Source organism: Callithrix jacchus, chromosome 1 (assembly GCF_049354715.1).
Source record: "Callithrix jacchus isolate 240 chromosome 1, calJac240_pri, whole genome shotgun sequence".
NCBI lineage: Eukaryota > Metazoa > Chordata > Mammalia > Primates > Cebidae > Callithrix > Callithrix jacchus.
Genome location: NC_133502.1, coordinates 187,885,724 through 187,902,735, shown reverse-complemented (window position 1 = coordinate 187,902,735; position 17,012 = coordinate 187,885,724). Strand labels below are relative to the sequence as shown.

The 17,012-nt window shown below is 54.5% G+C and overlaps 1 protein-coding gene across 2 annotated transcripts; it reads right to left on the bottom strand.

Annotated features, from left to right (window-relative positions):
• Positions 1-15: 15 nt before the first annotated feature.
• On the bottom strand, positions 16-12,314 carry PNPLA5 (patatin like domain 5, triacylglycerol lipase). Of its 2 annotated transcripts, none has more exons than XM_017964044.3 (9): positions 11,898-12,314; positions 11,255-11,487; positions 9,933-9,998; positions 9,407-9,616; positions 7,725-7,785; positions 6,496-6,681; positions 4,445-4,577; positions 1,793-1,909; positions 16-1,188 (listed from the first exon to the last, which is right to left on the bottom strand). In XM_017964044.3, exons 1-9 carry the CDS (start codon positions 12,088-12,090, stop codon positions 1,089-1,091), a joined length of 1,299 nt encoding a protein of 432 aa, XP_017819533.1. In that variant the 5' UTR covers positions 12,091-12,314; the 3' UTR covers positions 16-1,088. The 2 variants fall into 2 exon arrangements, with proteins under 2 accessions (XP_017819533.1, XP_035121217.1); XM_035265326.3 differs by having other exon boundaries at positions 11,723-11,960.
• Positions 12,315-17,012: the final 4,698 nt, after the last annotated feature.

The window sequence follows — 17,012 nt, the reverse complement described above, 5'->3', positions numbered from 1 at the left end:
GAATGAGTGACTTAGTATCTTTTTGTTTATTTATTTAGAGAAAGGGGCTCCCTTTGTCGCCTGGACTGGGGTGCAGTGGCATGATCACAGTTCACTGCAGCCTCGACCTCCTGGGCTCAAACGATCCTCCAACCTCAGCCTCCCAAATAGCTGGGACTACAGGCATGCGCCACCGTGCCCAGCTAAGGTTTGACTATGTTTTTAGAGACAGAGTCTCGCTGTGCTGCCCAGGCCTGTCATTTTCTCTTTAGTTCCCGCTTGTCTTCCTTTGCTTCCTGTTCTCACTCATGCCTCGGTCTCTCCACCCTCCCAATCTCCACTGAGCCTGAGCATCTCCTTAGGGCCTGGCCAGGGGCCCAGCATAGGTCCTGCTCTGTGGGTGGGGAGAGCAGTGACTCCTGGAGAGGCCAGAGGCCTGGTGTCCCTGGCATCCTCTCGGACTGAGGTAGAGGCATGGCTATTTCATAGACCTTCCACAGGAACAAGGCTGTGGTGGCAGCAGGGGCCACTGGGCCTAACAGAAGCACCCGCAGCTGGGATCCTGAAAAGACCTGGACCCCCTCTCCTCTTCCTCCCACTTCCTGCCGGGACCTTCCAGCCTCTGGACCTGATAAGAAGTCAGAGGTCAAGGTTTCCTGAGTGGGGCAGATCCAGGGGTCACCCACAAGGGCCACTGCAGGACTGACAAAGAGTCTGTGGGAGGAGCACAGCCCATCGTTTCAATTAGCTCCTCTGGTCTCTGGGGCTTTGGGCACTTTCTCCATCTTCTGTAAGTTGCTCCATGGGCAGCTACGTGGCAGAACAGGAGCCCCTCTCCCCAGCAATGCTGCCCTCTTAGTATCCCCGCCTGGAAATTCTGGAATGAAGATGTGTGTCTCTGTGGCTGTCCTCCTTTCTCTCGCTGATGAGATGGGGCAAGAGGGAGGGCTGGTGACCGGGACCATGCTGACAGGCTGTGCCCCAGGGACCCAGCTCCAAGTGGCAGGGTCTCCATGGAGATTGACGGGGCCTCTTCCCACTGGGGCAGATGTGGGCACACAGGACAAAGGCCAGAGCAGAATTCACTGGGCTGGCCTAGCTCAGTCCCCTCAGGCTTGATGGGTGGGCCCGAGCTCCAGAGTGCGGTCCGTTTGTGGAGCTATCTGGGGTTGGAGGAAGCTTGTTTCTGGGACGCCAGTGACCAGAGGGCTGTGGAGGGAACAGAAGCCTCAGGTGAATGCCTGGGGCTCAGAAAGGGCAGGTAAAGCTAGGTGGGTGCAGGCGCAGCAATGTGGCTGAGGTGGAAGTGTCAGGAAGGTCCCAGGATGCCCACTCCCCAGAGGACTGCACTGATGTCCCTGCTAAACAGATGACTGTGGAATGGGTGGAGGAGGGTCGCTGGGGACCCCTGAAGTCAGGAGGGCCAGCCAGAGGAAAGGGACCAGGCCACCCCAGGCCAGACCACACACAGGGCCAGCCTCGCCCAAGGTCACATGGGGATGGACAAGGGCAGGAGGACAGGCAGGGATCTGGTGAAGCCAAGCGAGGCACCTGTCCCATGGACCGCTCAGTGACTGTACCCAGCAGGTCATGCAGACTGACCCAGGTGGCTGTCAGGGCGTCCAGCACAGGTCACGCACACAGCAGTGACCAGCACACATGCCAATGCCTGCATGAGTAGGCCAGAGGGACACAGGGAAGCAGGTGGGCAGGCCGACAGCATGGATGGCCTGCCCAGGGCCCAGGGAAGCAGCTGGTGTGTTCCCCTCAGCACGACCACCTTCCCTCCATCCCTGTCCTCTGTCTACCTCACCTGATGGACCCAAGAAGCTGGGCTTTGGTCCTGGAGTACACCTTGTGGGCCACGCTCCTCAGCAGGCCCTGCATCCACCACAGATCAGCTGGCACATCGGGCAGCCATGCCACCAACCTGGAGGAAGGGCCAGGTCAGCTTTGCCCAGGTGAGCTCAGGGTGTGGCCCCACTGAGCCCACCCTCCCCACAGGCCCAGAGCAGACCTGGGGCCCTGCACCTGAGGGCTGCCTGGGTGGGAGAAAGAAGTGCCAGCTTTGGAGCCACGAGGGCACCCGCAGAGGTAGAATGATTTGAAACAGACTTTGAACTTGGCATTGGCAGCCAGGCCTTAGGGTCCTTGACTCCAGAGGGAATAAGTAGGAAGTGCAGGGATAGAGAGGGGCCTTTGGGGTCAGGCTGGCTTGGAGGTGCAGCCCAGCTTCCCTGCCCATCAGCTGGGTGACCTGTGCAGGTCAGGAACCCTGTCTGGGTCTCTGTATCTTTGCCTGTCAAATGTCAGTCACCTCGCCCGTAGTTCCTAATGTCCTCCTTATCTGCGTCCATTTCTCTAGGCCAGCCCCTAACCTCCCTACTCCATGCCCCTTCGTCTGCTGTCCTCTCAGAAGCTGCTGAACCTCCAGAAACACAGGTGACAGATCTCCCTCTTGCTCATGATGTCCCTGTGGTTCCCCAACAGCCCCATGATGGAGCCAACCACACATTCAGGGTCCTCAGAACTGCATCTTGTCCCAGCACAGAGGAGAGCATGAGTCTGTCTGCAGAGCCATAGCCCTGCCGGGGTGTGCCTGAGAAAGCCCTGACTAGACACCTCAGACACTGGCCTCAACCTGTGCCACAGCACCCTTGGAGGGGCCCCTACGCCAGAGCTCAAACGAGTCATGCAGTCCAGAGAGCGTGCTGTGATGGCAAAACATAAGCTGGACTGTCACCTCCCATCTTCTGGACCTCCTGCCTCTATTAATGCAACCTATGTGTTGAACATGTGTATTGTGAAAAACACTGAGAGCAAACTTCCCTGTGGTCTGGGCAGGCTCCCCTTTGGGGCTCACACAATGGATTTTTTTTAACTGAAAAGGTTGGACTTTACATTTATACTTTTGGATTTCAACTTGTGTTTTCCCTAAACAGCTCAGCTCAAGGAGAATCTCAGTAGAAATATCTCTCCTGGCTTTGGACCACTGGTAATTTAAACAGCAGGGCTGACCCAGTCATTAACTCAACATTGAGACAGACCTGTGGTTCATCGTCATAGATCTTCTTCCAGAGAACAACGAATTTTAAAAAAATATGGATCTCCCCAGGACACCTCCCTGCCTTCCCACCACTCTCCAGACAAAGACCATGCTCGGCTGGCTCCAGAGCTCTGTGCATCTGCCCCACCAGCCTCCCCTGCCTCGTCTTGTATGGCACGCTCCTGAGGCTCCAGCTTCACTGACCTGCCTTCCTGCTCCTAGAATAGGCCTGTCTCCCTCCTGCCTCTGGACCTTTACACCTGCTATTCCATCTACCTAGAATGTTCTCCTTGTTCTCTTTGCCTGGTGGACACTGACTCATCCTTCAGATTACAGCCCAAGAGTCACCTCCTCTTGGGCAGCCTTCCCTGGCAGGAGAGCCCCAAGATGGAGCTGTGCCAGCTGAAAGCCAGTGCAGACTACTCCCAGGTAACCTCTAGGCGGAGCTGTAGTTACAGGTGAGTGTGTGATAATTTGTGAGTTGTGAGCACCACCAAGCCAGGAGCTGGGTCTTCGTCAGTGCTGCTGCCATGGCCCCTGAGAGGTCCTCAGCAACTGCTGGTAGAATTAATGAACAGCTAACGCTGTTCATTCATGACGCAGAAGGACATGTGACCCAGCAAGCTAGGATGTTGCTGAGGGCCTAACCACAGCGGGTCTGACTTGGAAGGGCCATGTTTTATAGAAAAGGAACCTGGAATACCATGCCTAGAATCCCCGCACTTCGCGAGGCCAAGGCAGATGCATCACCTGAGACCAGCCTGACCCACCTGGCGAAACCCTGTCTCTACTAAAAATACAAAACTTAGCCAGGGGTGGTGGCGTGAGCCTGTAGTCCCAGCTACTCAGGAGGCTGAGGCAGGAGAACTACTTGAACTTGGGAGGCGGAGGTTGGAGTGAGCTGAGATGGTGCCACTGCACTCCAGCCTGGGCAACAGAGTGAGACTCTACCAAAAGGAAGGGAGAAAGGAAGGAAACCAGGAGGGAAGGACGGGAGGGAGGGAGGGAATCAGGAAGGAAAGAAGGAAGGGAGAAAGGAAGGAAACCAGGAGGGAAGGACGGGAGGGAGGGAGGGAATCAGGAAGGAAAGAAGGAAGGAAGGAAGGAAACCTGTAACCCAGAGAGGTCAAGAGACCCAGCCTCAGCCACATAGCCAATCTGAGACTCTGCTGGGTGGAGCAATGGGCAAAGGTCACAGAGACAGTGTGGCTGGGAGACCCCTCCTGCAACCAGGAGTGCCCTGGCTTCCGATGCCACTTCCCCACCAGTCTCGTTTTGCCCCCATGCCACTTCCCCATCAGTCTTGTTTTGCACACTGCCCACCCAGTGTGCTGGCCGCCCCTCCTGCCATGGGCACCGGTCTCCACCACAACCCCAGTCACAAGCCAGGCCCTTTCCAGCCCCCTGGCCTAGCCTTACCTTCTGCTCCGGTAGTAGACGTACTCGAAGGGCAGTGTGCAGGGCAGCAGCAGGTAGGTCAGCACCTGCCCAGGCCCTGACCGGCAGAAGCGGGCCCACAGGCTGCAGTCCCTTTTACACGCTTTCTTCAGTGCTGCAAGAGAAGCCCCAGCACGGCCCTGCTCACCTGGAGTGCGTGGGCTGGCAGCCTGAGCTCCCCATCCCACACAGTGAGAGACTGCACCCTTCACCTTCTGCAGATAAAGAAGCAACACTGGCCAAGCCCTTCCCACGGGCCGGCAGGCTCTGCCCTCATGGTCGTCCATGAGACAAGTGGTGTCTGCCCTCTCATAGACGAGGAGATTGAGGTTCAGAGTGGAGCAGTGACTTGCCTAAGGACCATCAACAGGAAGTGGTAGGGCCAGGATGGACTTTAGGACTGTCAGGCTCCTGAGCTCTTTCTACCTCTCCTACCCCTCCGGGAAGTCTGTGGCCTGCTAGGTTGGGACAGATGCTGTCACCACCGTCCCTCAATAACAGTAACACATCATCAGTATTTTTAATAAACACAGCTGCAACTGTGACCACAACAACTGTCTCCTGGGTCCTTTATTCACTGACCTGACCGAGTGGAAGGGACCAGCATCTGGGCTGAGATGGAGCCAGAGCCGAAATCCCAGCCTCCAGACACAGCTCAGGCCACCACATCCACTCTGGCCACTGCCCTCTGGAGACGGGGCATTTGAGGATTCAAAGATAGCACAGGCCAGAGACCCTGCTCCACATCTACCTGCCGAGTGTGTTGGGACAAGTCCTAGCTTCCTCCTCTGTAAACTTGCCATCCTGGCAGCACTTTCCTCCCTGGGCAGGAAGGTGAGGATTAGGGATGACATTCACAATTCCCTCCCCAGCTGGCACAGGGCAGAGCGCCCAGGACTCCACCCGAGGGAGTTCTCTGGTGCCCCCATGTAGCTGCGGGGATACTGCTGGGTTCTGGAATCCCAAACTTGGACCTCAGAGGCTCAGCATAGGTCCACGCCCATTTCTGCATGTCCTTGTGTGGTGTCCGGCATGGAAGGGGGCGCCCTCCTCATCCCCTTGCTCACCCCACTCTCCCTGCTCTGGCCTTGACCGCCATCACTCTCCTTCAGCCTCTTCCCACCCTGCTGGGTCCACCCCTCCCCGACCCACCACCACCTCATTCCCTCCTCCCACAGCTTTTGAGGCCACCTGCCCACACTGCCAGCCTCCCAAGTTGACCTCTGCTGCCTGCCCCTCAGTTACCACGCTGCAGCCACAGAGACCTTCCATCTCTCGTCCCCAGCCCCAGGACCTTTGCATGCATCGTGCCCTCTGCCCGATGCTCTTCTGCCTCTTGGCCTGGCCATCTTTCCAGCTTCACTTAGGTGGCACTCAAACTCACCCCCCACCATCATTACATGTGCCTATGGGACCTTGTACTTTCCTGTTGTTGCAGTTGTGACATTTAGTCACAGAGCAGGAGAACGGACTAAATGGTTCCGAGTAGAACCCTTGGTTCTGCCATTTGCTACTGTGTGACCTTGGGCAAATTGCTTAACTTATCTGTGCTGTGGTTTCCTCATCTGTACAATGGGAACAATTCTGTACTATCCTTGGATGGTTATTGGAAGGATGAAATGAGTTCATTTTCATCTGGGGAATCCAGACCCTCTGTGTGTGCCTCTCCTGTGTCCCTCAACATGTCCTGCCCTTTCCTGGGCAGTGGGCAAAGACCTGGCTTTCGCTGGCACACGCTTGGGTTCAGGTCCCCCAACAGCAGGCTCTGAGTGCTTGGTGAGTCCCTTCCTTTCTCAGCTTTGTTTCCTCATCAGTGAAGTGGGTACAAATAATGCTTAGGCCCAGGGTTGTGGTGAGGAATGAATGATGCCACATGTTAAAAGCCCATAGTACCACACCTGGCACTTAGTTGGTGCTCAGTAAATGAGTCCTGTCCTCTTCCAGACCACAAGTGCCTTCAAGGCAGGGTCCCTGACCCCGGGCCCCTGAGTGCAGGGCCCTGGCAGGTAAGCAAATGCAGGAAGAGTCCATACCAGCCTCCAGCTCTGGCGAGAGCTGCTCAAAGTTGGGCACGTCCTTGACTTGCACGTGGGGCACTTTCCAGTTGAGAGACAGGCCCGCCTTCCGGTGTTGGTCACAGCCAGCATCCCAGCCCCCATCAGCTGGGGCTGGGGGTTCCTTAGATGTCAGTGTCCATAGCACCAGTTCCTTGGTGAGTCCTGGGTCAGGGAAGGGAGAGGATAGGACAAGGCGGGCATCTGAGCCTCCCCAAGGTTCCCCAGGCTGCCCACATTCCTCAGTGCCCAAACCCAGTTCCTGGGATCCACTATGCTGTGGGATAGACCCACGGCTTATTCGCAGTGACTGCCTCCTGCCTTCCCCCCGGCCCTGCTCTGCCCTGCTCCCTGCCCACTTTTGAGTGGCTCATCAGAACCCAGATCCCAGAGACACAATCCAGGGTTCAAATTCTGGCTCCACCACCTGCAAGCTATGTGACCCAATGCCCTATGCCTCAGTTTCCTTCTCTTTAAAAAAGGATAAGAAAGACCTGCTTTATATAGTGGCTCTGAGAATTAAACAAGATCAATACGTAAAGCTTAAGTCCGCATCTGGGCGTGTATTAAGCGCTGGGCAAATGCCTCCTGCTCATGTGTCTTTGGTTGTAATGCAGGGCTTGAGCAGTGTCCTGTGGAGACATCCAGGCTCTCCAGCCCAGACCTCTCTGGCCCACCCACTGCCCTGTGAACACACACACACACACACACACACCCCTCCTGCCATATTGAGTTATGTGCCCTCAAGGTGCCTGCCTCTGCCCCTTCTCTCTTGTTCTTCCCTCTGCTTAGAACGCACTCTTTCTTTGCATCTTCAGCCTTGCTGGTGTCCTCATAACTAGTCAAAACTCAGTGTATCTGTCACTGCCTCCAGGAAGCCCTCCTTGCCTACCCCCAACCCCCAGGCTGAGTCCAGTGCTGAGTCCTCTGGACTCCCACAGCCCTGAGCATCCCTTCATCCCTGCACCCATTTCCCTGGGTTGTCTCTCTCTGGGTCTGTCCCCTGCACCAGGCTGCTGGCTGCTCAGCAGTAGAACCCGTGTGTGATTCTCCTGAGTCCCCAGTACTCAGCTCAGGTCCAGCACAGAGCAGATGCTGAGGACGAGAGTGAGTGAGCCCAGGTCTGTCATGGCTCAAAGGCCCAAGAGGCAAGGTGCACCCAGCACCATGTGGGCATGATCCCTGGCCGCTGTGGGATTGCCACCTACCGCGTCTCTCCAGGAACCTCAGGGCATCCAGGTAGCCTTGTCTGCAGCTGTCGGCCACTACCTGCCAACACACAGGACAAGGGTGACCTGGACCTGCCCCTCAAGCCAACATCACATGCCAGAGACTGGTTTTCAACTGGAGACAATCCCAACCCAGCCTCCTCTCCCCAAGCGACCATTCAGCAGGGCTCATGGACCCCTGGGGACCCCAGTGTTGGGCAGGAAGGGCCAGAGGCCTGCAGGCAGAACAGATCTGCTCGGCTGTTTCCATCCCTGCAGCTGCATCGCATCCCCCTGGCTGCTCTTGCTCCAGCCCCTCCCCTCTCTTGCCTCAGTTTCCTCCTCTGGAAGATGGGATAACAAGGCCTGGGATGGCTAGGACTTCATCTGGCCTCTTGTAGGGGAGTGGATGGGGGTTCCCTTTGCCCCTTTGATGTTCACTTTCAGGACCAGACTGAGACGGGCTGAGAAACTAGGAGCCCCACCTACCTGTCTGATTAAAGCCCCACCTCTGGCAAAGGGCGCTGTACCCCCTCATCCTTGCTGTGAGACCTCAGCATGGAAGTGCCAACTCTCTGAGTGCCTCAGTTTACTTATCTAGAAAATGGGGCTGGGATTTTCTGCCCACCCAGGGGTGTGGGGAGGACCAGAGGAAATGAACATGACCTTGTCTCATGACTTAGAAAGCACTACACAAATGTGAGAGGTAGGAGGGGCGGGGAGGAGCCAGGGTGTGGTTGGGCAGAGGAGAGAGAGAGCCAGAGCGTGCGTGTGTGTGTGTGTGTGTGTGTGTGTGTGTGTGTGTGTTGCTTTGTTTTTTTGAGACAGAGTCTTGCTCTGTTACCCAGGCTGCGGTGCAGTGGCACAATCTCGACTCACTACAACCTCTGCCTCCCACGTTCAAGTGATTCTCCTGTCTCAGCCTCCCCAGTAGCGGGAATTACAGGCATGCACCACCATGCCCAGCTAATATTTGTATTTTTAGTAGAAACAGGGTTTCACCATGTTGGTCAGGCTGGTTTCAAACACCTGACCTTAAGTGATCTGCCTGCCTCAGCCTCCCAAAGTGCTGGGATTACAGGTGTGAGCCACCACACCCCATCAGGAGGAATGTGTTTCAACAGTTGTCAAATTATTCATTTTCAAGAAATACCAAGGGGTTAAGAACAAGCCTCATTTGTTGTTTTCTTTGCACTTGTGCCTTGCCTCCATAATGGATAGTAATTTGGGCACAGTCAAGGGCAGTGGTCAAGAGCATGGGCCTGAGCCATGGTTTTGCTGCTTCCAGGCTGTGTGACTTTGAACAAGTTGCTTAACCTCTTTGAGCCATTGTGTCCTTCCTTGAGAAATGGAAATGATAACACTACCTGCCCGCAGACCCTGGCCTAGGGGAGCACAGGCGAAGGCCCTGCCCAAAGACCACCGGCTCAGCAGAGTTGGCGCAAGTGTGTCCCCTCAACCAGAGGCCAGTCCTCACTCAGCACTGGCTCATGGAGGCAAGAACAGCAAGGACACACCTGAACCCCAGGCTTAGGATCCAGGCCATCCTTGGCTGTGAGACTTGAGACATATGTTGTAACTTGAGGCTTGGGGGGTGGCGGGGGTTAGGGGCACACAGAATCTGACTCATGGGGCCCTTGACCTTGGCCAAGCCTCTAACACCTTCACAGGGCTGGACGTACCTCAGGGTTGGGGGGCACAAGGCATATGAATCCCAGGAAGAAGTTCTCGGTGGAGATTTGGAAGCTGGCATTGAAGGCATTCAACTCATGCAGGTTGGCAGAGGTGCTCTGGGGGCAAATGTCCACTGTCCCGTGGAAGGGTGACACGGTGATGGTAAAGGGGCAGTCCGCAAAGGGCAAGTTGTTGCTCAGAGCCCCATCGATGTATCGCTGTAATTTGTGGGGGACAGGTGGGTGGTGCTGCCCTCTCAGAATGCCTCCCACACTGGCTACAGCGGATGATCCTCTAGGTGCCCCTGAGTCACCAGGGCCACTCCAGCCCAGAAGGCTGAATGATCTCCAGGAGCCAGGGGGAGGGCCTGGCACACAGTAGGTGCTCATGGCTGGGGATCGTGCCCCACACGGTGCCAGGTGGACCCTGCCTCTTGAGCCTTTGAGCTGCTAGGGTTTCCTCCACCCAAGCCCTTCTCCACAGTGTGCACCCCAGGCTGCCCAGAGCAAGGACGGGATTCCAAAGTGCACTCACCTCCCCTCTGAACTCCGGGGGAATCACCCCACAATAGAAAGGAAAGTATATACTGCAGACCAACACCTAGGAAGAGAACAGTCAGCAGGAACACAACTGTGCATGCTCCTTGCATTCAGAACCTCCTCTGGGCACGGTTTCTAATCCCAGCAGCCTGCAAAGGAAGTGTCATCAGTCCCGCATCCAGAAGAGGAAGCTGAGGCATAACCTCCCAGCCAAGCTCTCCCAGGGAAGCAGGGATCGGAGCACCTCTGTCTTGGACCCTTCTGTCTTAGTGCCCACCTCCTCTTTCCGTGGGTGTGCAAGGAAGGAGGCCCAGTGCTTGCTGCAGGCGAGTGTCCACAGGCTCCTGAGGAAGCCAGCCGTGGACCCCAAAGAGTGGCCCAGAATCCTTGCCTGTGTAGCAGTTGGGGCGGGGCCTGGCACATAGTAGGTGCTCAGTACACACTGGCTGCTGTCCCTATTATTCATCTGCAGGAACAAGACTCGCGCATCTCCACCTGGTCAGAGCCAGGATGGGTACTGCACCTCCCAGAGAGAGCTGGGATGTTTCCAAGTGTTCCATTGGACAAAGTTCTATATTCAAAAGCTTGCAGGCTCTAGGTTGGTGGTTCTCAACTAGGAGTGATTATCCCCCGCCCCCACAGGACACTTAACAATGTCAGAGGCACTTTTGGTTGTCACACAGTGTGCCTGCACGTGCGCTTGCCTGTGCAGGCACACAGTGTGCCTGCACGTGCGCTTGCCTGTGCACACTATCGGCAAATGTCAATAGAGTCAAGGTCTATGCGAAGCATCTTTTCAGACATCCTACTTCATTTCAGTACTGCCTTGTTCCTCACCTCTTACTTAGAGATGAGCTCATTACGGAGACCACCCACCCCCAGAACCAAGGAGCATAGAAGCCCCAGGAAGTCAAGGGCTTCTTTCTGTTTTGCTCCCTGTTACAGTCACAGCGCCTAGAACAGTGACTGGCACATAACAGACATTCAGTAAATGCCTACTGCCAAAAATCACCTGGAGGATGGGGTGGGGCGGGGGCTGGGCAGCTGCTCTCTGGAAAGAGCAGTCCCTTCACTCAGCAGCCTGACTCTGCCGGGCTCCAGCCAGACCCTTCTGTGTGCAGCAAGACCGGAAGTCTCCAGCCCCACCCTGCCGATCCTCTGTGTGCCTCAGTTTCCTCGTCTATAGACAGGCTGGCCCTCCCTCCCTCCCTCCTTCCGTGCCCAGCGAACACATCTGCCTGGGAAGTACCTAGAAGTCAGTCTGGACTGGATGGAGCCCGCCCACCCCGCCGGGCCCTGGGTCCCGGCACTGCCCACCTGGATGAGCTCATCGCGGGTGGCAAAGTCGGTGATTATGAAGTTGCGGCCGTCGGGCCAGCGGGTCAGCGAGACGCCCAGCCGCTGGGAGGCCAGGACGTGGGCGTCGGGGGGCAGAGAGTCCTGCAGCTGCCGCTTGATGTGCTCGATGGGCGCGTAGGCCGGGTGCAGGATGCCGAGGCTCAGCTGCTCCACCTGCCTGACCATGCCCAGGAGTTGGGTGCAGCAGAAGTCTACAGGGGGGCGGGGAAGAGGAGGCTTCAGCGCGTGGGTCCTGCCAGCCCCTCCCCTCCACACCCCCACCGCCCTCCTAGGTGCAATAGGAGCCGGATCCTCCTCACTCCAGCTCAGAATTTCTGGGCTCGGCCCTGGATTCAAATGTTCCGTTCACCTTTTGCCCCCCAGTCGACGTGGGAAACAGAGTTTCTGCCTCTGAACCACGATCCCTCCTCTGGAAATGGGGGTTACCTAGTCCCGAGACCTCGGTGTTCTCATGGGATTAAATCGGGCTGTGCCAGCGGTACAGGGCGCCGGCCACAGCGCCAGGTACCAGCACCTCTGGGGTCCCACCCTGTCTCGTCCAGAATCCTCTTCCCTTAAGGTGAGGATTCACCCTTCTTCGCTCCTGCGGTCAAGGACCCACCGACCGACTTGCCGCAGACGATGCTGAGTGCGTTGAGCGCCCCAGACGAGGACCCGTAGATTCGGCGGGCGCCCTGGAGGAGGCGCGGGGCGCGCTGGCGCAGGCACTGGGTGGCGCCCACGTGGTAGAGACCCAGGAAGCCAGCGCCGGAGAAGGACAGGTTCCAGCTGCCCTCCTCCTCCAAGAAGCCCATGGCGGGGGCACCCGGTGGAGTGATCCGGACGAGGAAGGCTCACTAGGTGGTCGGGGATGGGGCGGGGATGCGGCGCTGGACCGGGCTGGGCCTAAATGTGGGCTCTGGCGGGAGCCGGGCTGGGGCTGGTGCGCCCTGCGCCGCCCCCGGGCTGCGTCTCTTGTGCCCCAGCCAAGGAAGTCCCCGGTCGCGACCAGCCCCCCCACTCCAAGTGTGCGCCAGGTGAGCCCTAGAGGTACCCAAGCGCTGTATATACCCTGGCACCGCCCCCACGCGCCGCCCCGGATCCGCAACGGGTCACAGATTTCTGGGTGACAGGGCAGGGGAGTGGGACCAAATCTTGGCCTGATCTCTGGTAGTCTGGGCAATTGTTATTCCAGCCCTCATTATGAAACGGAGGCGAAGCCCAGGATGGTGGCAGCCAGTGGCAGAGTGGGACCCAGGATGGTGGCGGCCAGTGGCAGAGTGGGACCCAGGATGGTGGCAGCCAGGGGCAGGGTAGGACCCAGGACACCTGGCCTTTGGAGTCAAACCAGGCTTCAGTCTGCAGCTGTGCTGGGTCCAGGGAGGGGCCTGGAGGAAAGGGAGGTCTTTTTGGGCCAGCCCCAGCCCGCATCGATGTGGGTTTTCCCAGCCTCCTGGCTCTCTCTGGCAGCACTTTTTCAGCCCAGTGTGAGGAGGCGTGAGGACCTACAGAGTCCTTTCTGTTCTCCTGGCTGTACCGCCAAATCCCACCAGACCCACCAGCAACTGTTCAGCCCTGGGGCAGGCCCTCCAGCAGGGACAGTGGGATCCTGGCAGCGGTCAACCACTCCCTCTCTGTGCCAGGTGTGTGAATAGGGACCAGGGCAGTGGCCTGTGGGGGGTGAGGGGGTTGGATTCTGAGTCCTGGAGAGGCCAAGGCACTCCCACAGCCAGGAAGAGCCTCTGAGAGAACTCACCCACAACCCAGTCACCTGGACAGCTGTTCTGGAAATGAAGCTTGGGTAACAGATGAAATGAAGTACCCACAAGAAATCCTCCGGTGGATCCACAAGGTGAAATGGAAGAGGAGGCTGATGGTGGCATTGCCAAGGCCGTGGTCATAGACAAGCCCCTGAGAGGGAAATGTGTGAGGGAAACACAGTGGGGCCTTCCACATACTATCAGAGGGTCTGGGACATGCAGGTAAATGCAGAACAAGGTTTACTGCACCCTGGCATTTATGCAAATATTTTAAAAACACTCTCTAGGCTGGGCACAGTGGCTCACACCTGTGAGGCACTTTTGGAGGCCGAGGCAGGTGGATCATCCGAGGTTAGGAGTTCGAGACCAGCTTGGCCAACATGGCAAAACCCCATTTCTACTAAAAATACAAAAACTAGCCAGGCATGGTGGCACGTTTCTGTAATCCCAGTTACTTGGGAGCCTGAGGCAGGAGAATTGTTGGAATCTAGGAGGCAGGGATTGCAGTGAACCAAGATTGTGACACCTCACTCCAGCCTGGGTGAAAGAGCAAGAGTCTGTGAAGAAAAGAAAAAAAAGAGAAGAGAAGGAAAAGAAAATGAAGGAAGGGGAAAAGCAAGTAGGAAAGAAAGAAGGAAAGGAAGAAAGAAAGAGAAAGAAAATAGGGAAATGGAAAATCAACATTTTCAAGATTCTTAGTAATAAGTGGGTTACAGAGACTTGTCAATAGAAGCTGAACCAGGTAGGGAGCATGGACAGGATATTCACATAGTTTCAAGATACTGCCCTAACAAATTACTGTTAATTACAAAAGTCAATACAGGTCTCAGTGGATTGACCCTGCTGTAGAGCCATAGCTGATAATCAAAGTTATCATCACCAAAAACTGGATGTTCTGAGCTCCCAGAGGAGAACCAACATTATATGGAAGACAGAATAATGACCCTCAGCGATGTGCACATCCTACTACTCAGAACCTGGGGATTTTATATGCCAAAGGAGACTTTGCAGATCTGATTAAATTAAGTATCTTAATATAGGAGATCACTCCAGATTTTCTGGGTGAACCCAGTATAATCACAAGGTCCTTGAAAGTTGGAAGAAGCTGGGTGAGGTGGCTCACACCTGTAATCCCCACACTTTGGGAGGCGGAGGTGGGAAGATCGTTTGAGCCCAGGACTTCAAGACCAGCCTGGGCAACAAAGTGAAACCTTGTCTCTACAAAAAAATAAAATAATTAGCTGGGTGCAGTGGCACGTGCCTGTAGTGTCAGCTACTCGGGAGGCTGAAGTGAGAGAATCGCTTGAGCCCACAAGTTTGAGGCTGCTGTGAGCTGTGATCATCTTACTGCACTCTAGCCTGGGTGACAGATTGAGACAGATTATCATTAAAGAAAAAAAAAACAACAGAACGGGGAAAAAATTTTGCAATCTACCCATCTGACAAAGGGCTAATATTCAGAATCTACAAAGAACTAAAACAGATTTACAAGAAAAAAACAAAACCATTCAAAAGTGGGCAAAGGATATGAACAGACACTTTTCAAAAGAAGACATTTATGAGGCCAAGAAACATATGAAAAATGCTCATCATCCCTGGTCATTAGAGAAATGCAAATCAAAACCATATTGAGATACCATCTCATGCCAGTTAGAATGGCGACCATTAAAAAATCTGTAGACAACAGATGCTGGAGAGGATGTGGAGAAATAGGAACACTTTTACACAGTGGGAGTGTAAATTAGTTCAACCATTGTGGAAGACAGTGTAGCAATTCCTCAAGGACCTAGAAATAGAAATTCCATTTGACCCAGGAATCCCATTACTGGGTATATATCCAAAGGATTATAAATTATTTTATTATAAAGACACATGCACATGTATGTTCATTGTAGCACTGTTTACAATAGCAAAGACCTGGAACCAACCCAGATGCCCATCGACGATAGACTGGACAAAGAAAATATGGCACATATATACCACGGAATACTATGCAGCCATAAAAAACGATGAGTTTGTGTCCTTTGTAGGGACATGGATGAATCTGGAAACCATCATTCTCAGCAAACTGGCATAAGAACAGAAAATCAAACAGGGCAGCTTGTCTTGGCCATTAGTGAGGAGGACCATCAGTGTGGTGGGGAGCAGCAGAGGAGAACAGTTATCTGGAAATCTTTGTGTCTGGGGAGAGGCTGTGGTTTCAACCCATGACGAGGTCAACAAGCCACATGGTCCAGACCTTCAGAGAAGAAAGAGGAAGGCAAGGAAGAAGAGAAAGAAGAGATGGCTGGCAGTCACCTAGGCCTTGGTAGCAGGCAGACCTGCTCCCTGTTGACCTATACCTCTTCTTTGTATCCTGGTGGTTGCACCTGGCTTCTAACATGCCAGGATTTCCCAAGAGCATCTCCACCCTGACCAAAGACTCCAAGGTACATGGATCCTGGACTCTGCCAGGAGGCATGGGGCAAGTGACTACCTCTCTCTGGGTTCTAGTTCCCCCACCTGTAAGTCAAGGAAATTGGACTAAGTCAGCACATAATGACCTTTTCCAAGAATGCTCCAGGGGTGCCATTTGACTGAGAAACTACTGAATGATGAAGAGCTGCTGTGAAATCAGTAACACTTGGGGAAATTAAGCAATTGATAGGTTGAAACTACTAGAAAAAAAAAGTCACCCCTGCACACACAAAGCATTCTATTGACCTAGAAAACAGACTCTCCTGGCCGGGTGCGGTGGTTCTCGCCTATAATCCCAGTACTTTGGGAGGCCGAGGTGGGTGGATCACGAGGTCAAGAGGTCGAGACCATCCTGGTCAACAAGGTGAAACCCCGTCTCTACTAAAAATACAAAAATTAGCTGGGCATGGTGGTGCATGCCTGTAGTCCCAGCTACTCGGGAGGCTGAGGCAGGAGAACTGCTTGAACCCAGGAGGCGGAGGTTGCAGTGAGCCTTGCCATTGCACTCCAGTCTGGGTAACAACAGTGAAACTCCGTCTCAAAAAAAAAAAAGAAAACAGACTCTCCTTTGTATATCTGGTGCCCAGCACAAAGCCTGGTACACAGTAGGGTTTATCCAAGGAGCAAGTTGTCCAAATTAAGACAAGAGGAAACAGGCAGGGGACTGAGGGAAAGTAGAAAAATGAGACTGACATTCTACCATAAAGACATGCTCGCAAATGTCTGTTGAAACACTATTCACAATAACAAAGACATGGAACCAAGCTACATGTCCATCAATGGTGGATCAAATAAAGCAAATGTGGTACACATACACCATGGAATACTATGCAGCCATGAAAAAGAATGAGATCCTGTCTTTTGCAGGATCATGGATGGAGCTGGAGGCCATCATCCTCAGCAAACTAATGTAGGAACAGAAAACCAATGTTTTCATTTATAAGTAGAGCTAAATGATAAGAACACATGGACACATAGAGGGGAACAACACACACGGGGACTATCAGATGGTGGAGGGCGGGAGAGGGGAGAGGAGCAGAAAAGATAACTGTTGGGTACTGGGCTTTATACCTGGGTGATGAAATAATCTGTATAACAAACCCCCATGACATGAGTTTCCCTGTGTAACAAACTTTCACATGTACTCCCAAAACCTAAAATAAAAGCTTTAAAAAAAAAAAAAAAGAAAGAAAGAAAAATCATTCAGACTGAGATAGAGAATAGAATGTTTGGCAAAGAGTTAGGGCAGGAGAGGTGTCTGGGCTTCATCCTGGAGGGAGCAGCAGTTGCGATGGCCCAAGGGAAGGAGAGACATTCAGTGGGAGCCTTGTGGGCTGTGACAGTGAGCTGCTGTTCAGGCCTTCCTTCACTGCACTCACCCCAGAAAGGGCACCCGGGCTGCAGGAATTCAGAGCAGCAGGCTCACTAGAGGCAGGTCGGAGAAAGCGGACTGGAGGAGGAGTTTGGGCAGAGCCTCAAAGGGAGGAATCGAGGAGGCAGAGATTGGAGGAGGGTGTTTA

Bases quoted from the DNA above. Each gene is read 5' to 3' on its own strand.
- PNPLA5 (XM_017964044.3), bottom strand. From the start codon at position 12,090: ATGGGCTTCTTGGAGGAGGAGGGCAGCTGGAACCTGTCCTTCTCCGGC. The intron at 11,488-11,897 runs GTGGGTCCTTGA...GCCCCCCTGTAG, and splicing joins CGTCTGCGGCAAGTCGGTCG to ACTTCTGCTGCACCCAACTC. The intron at 1,910-4,444 runs GTAAGGCTAGGC...CCCTTCCTCCAG, and splicing joins GTCTACTACCGGAGCAGAAG to GTTGGTGGCATGGCTGCCCG.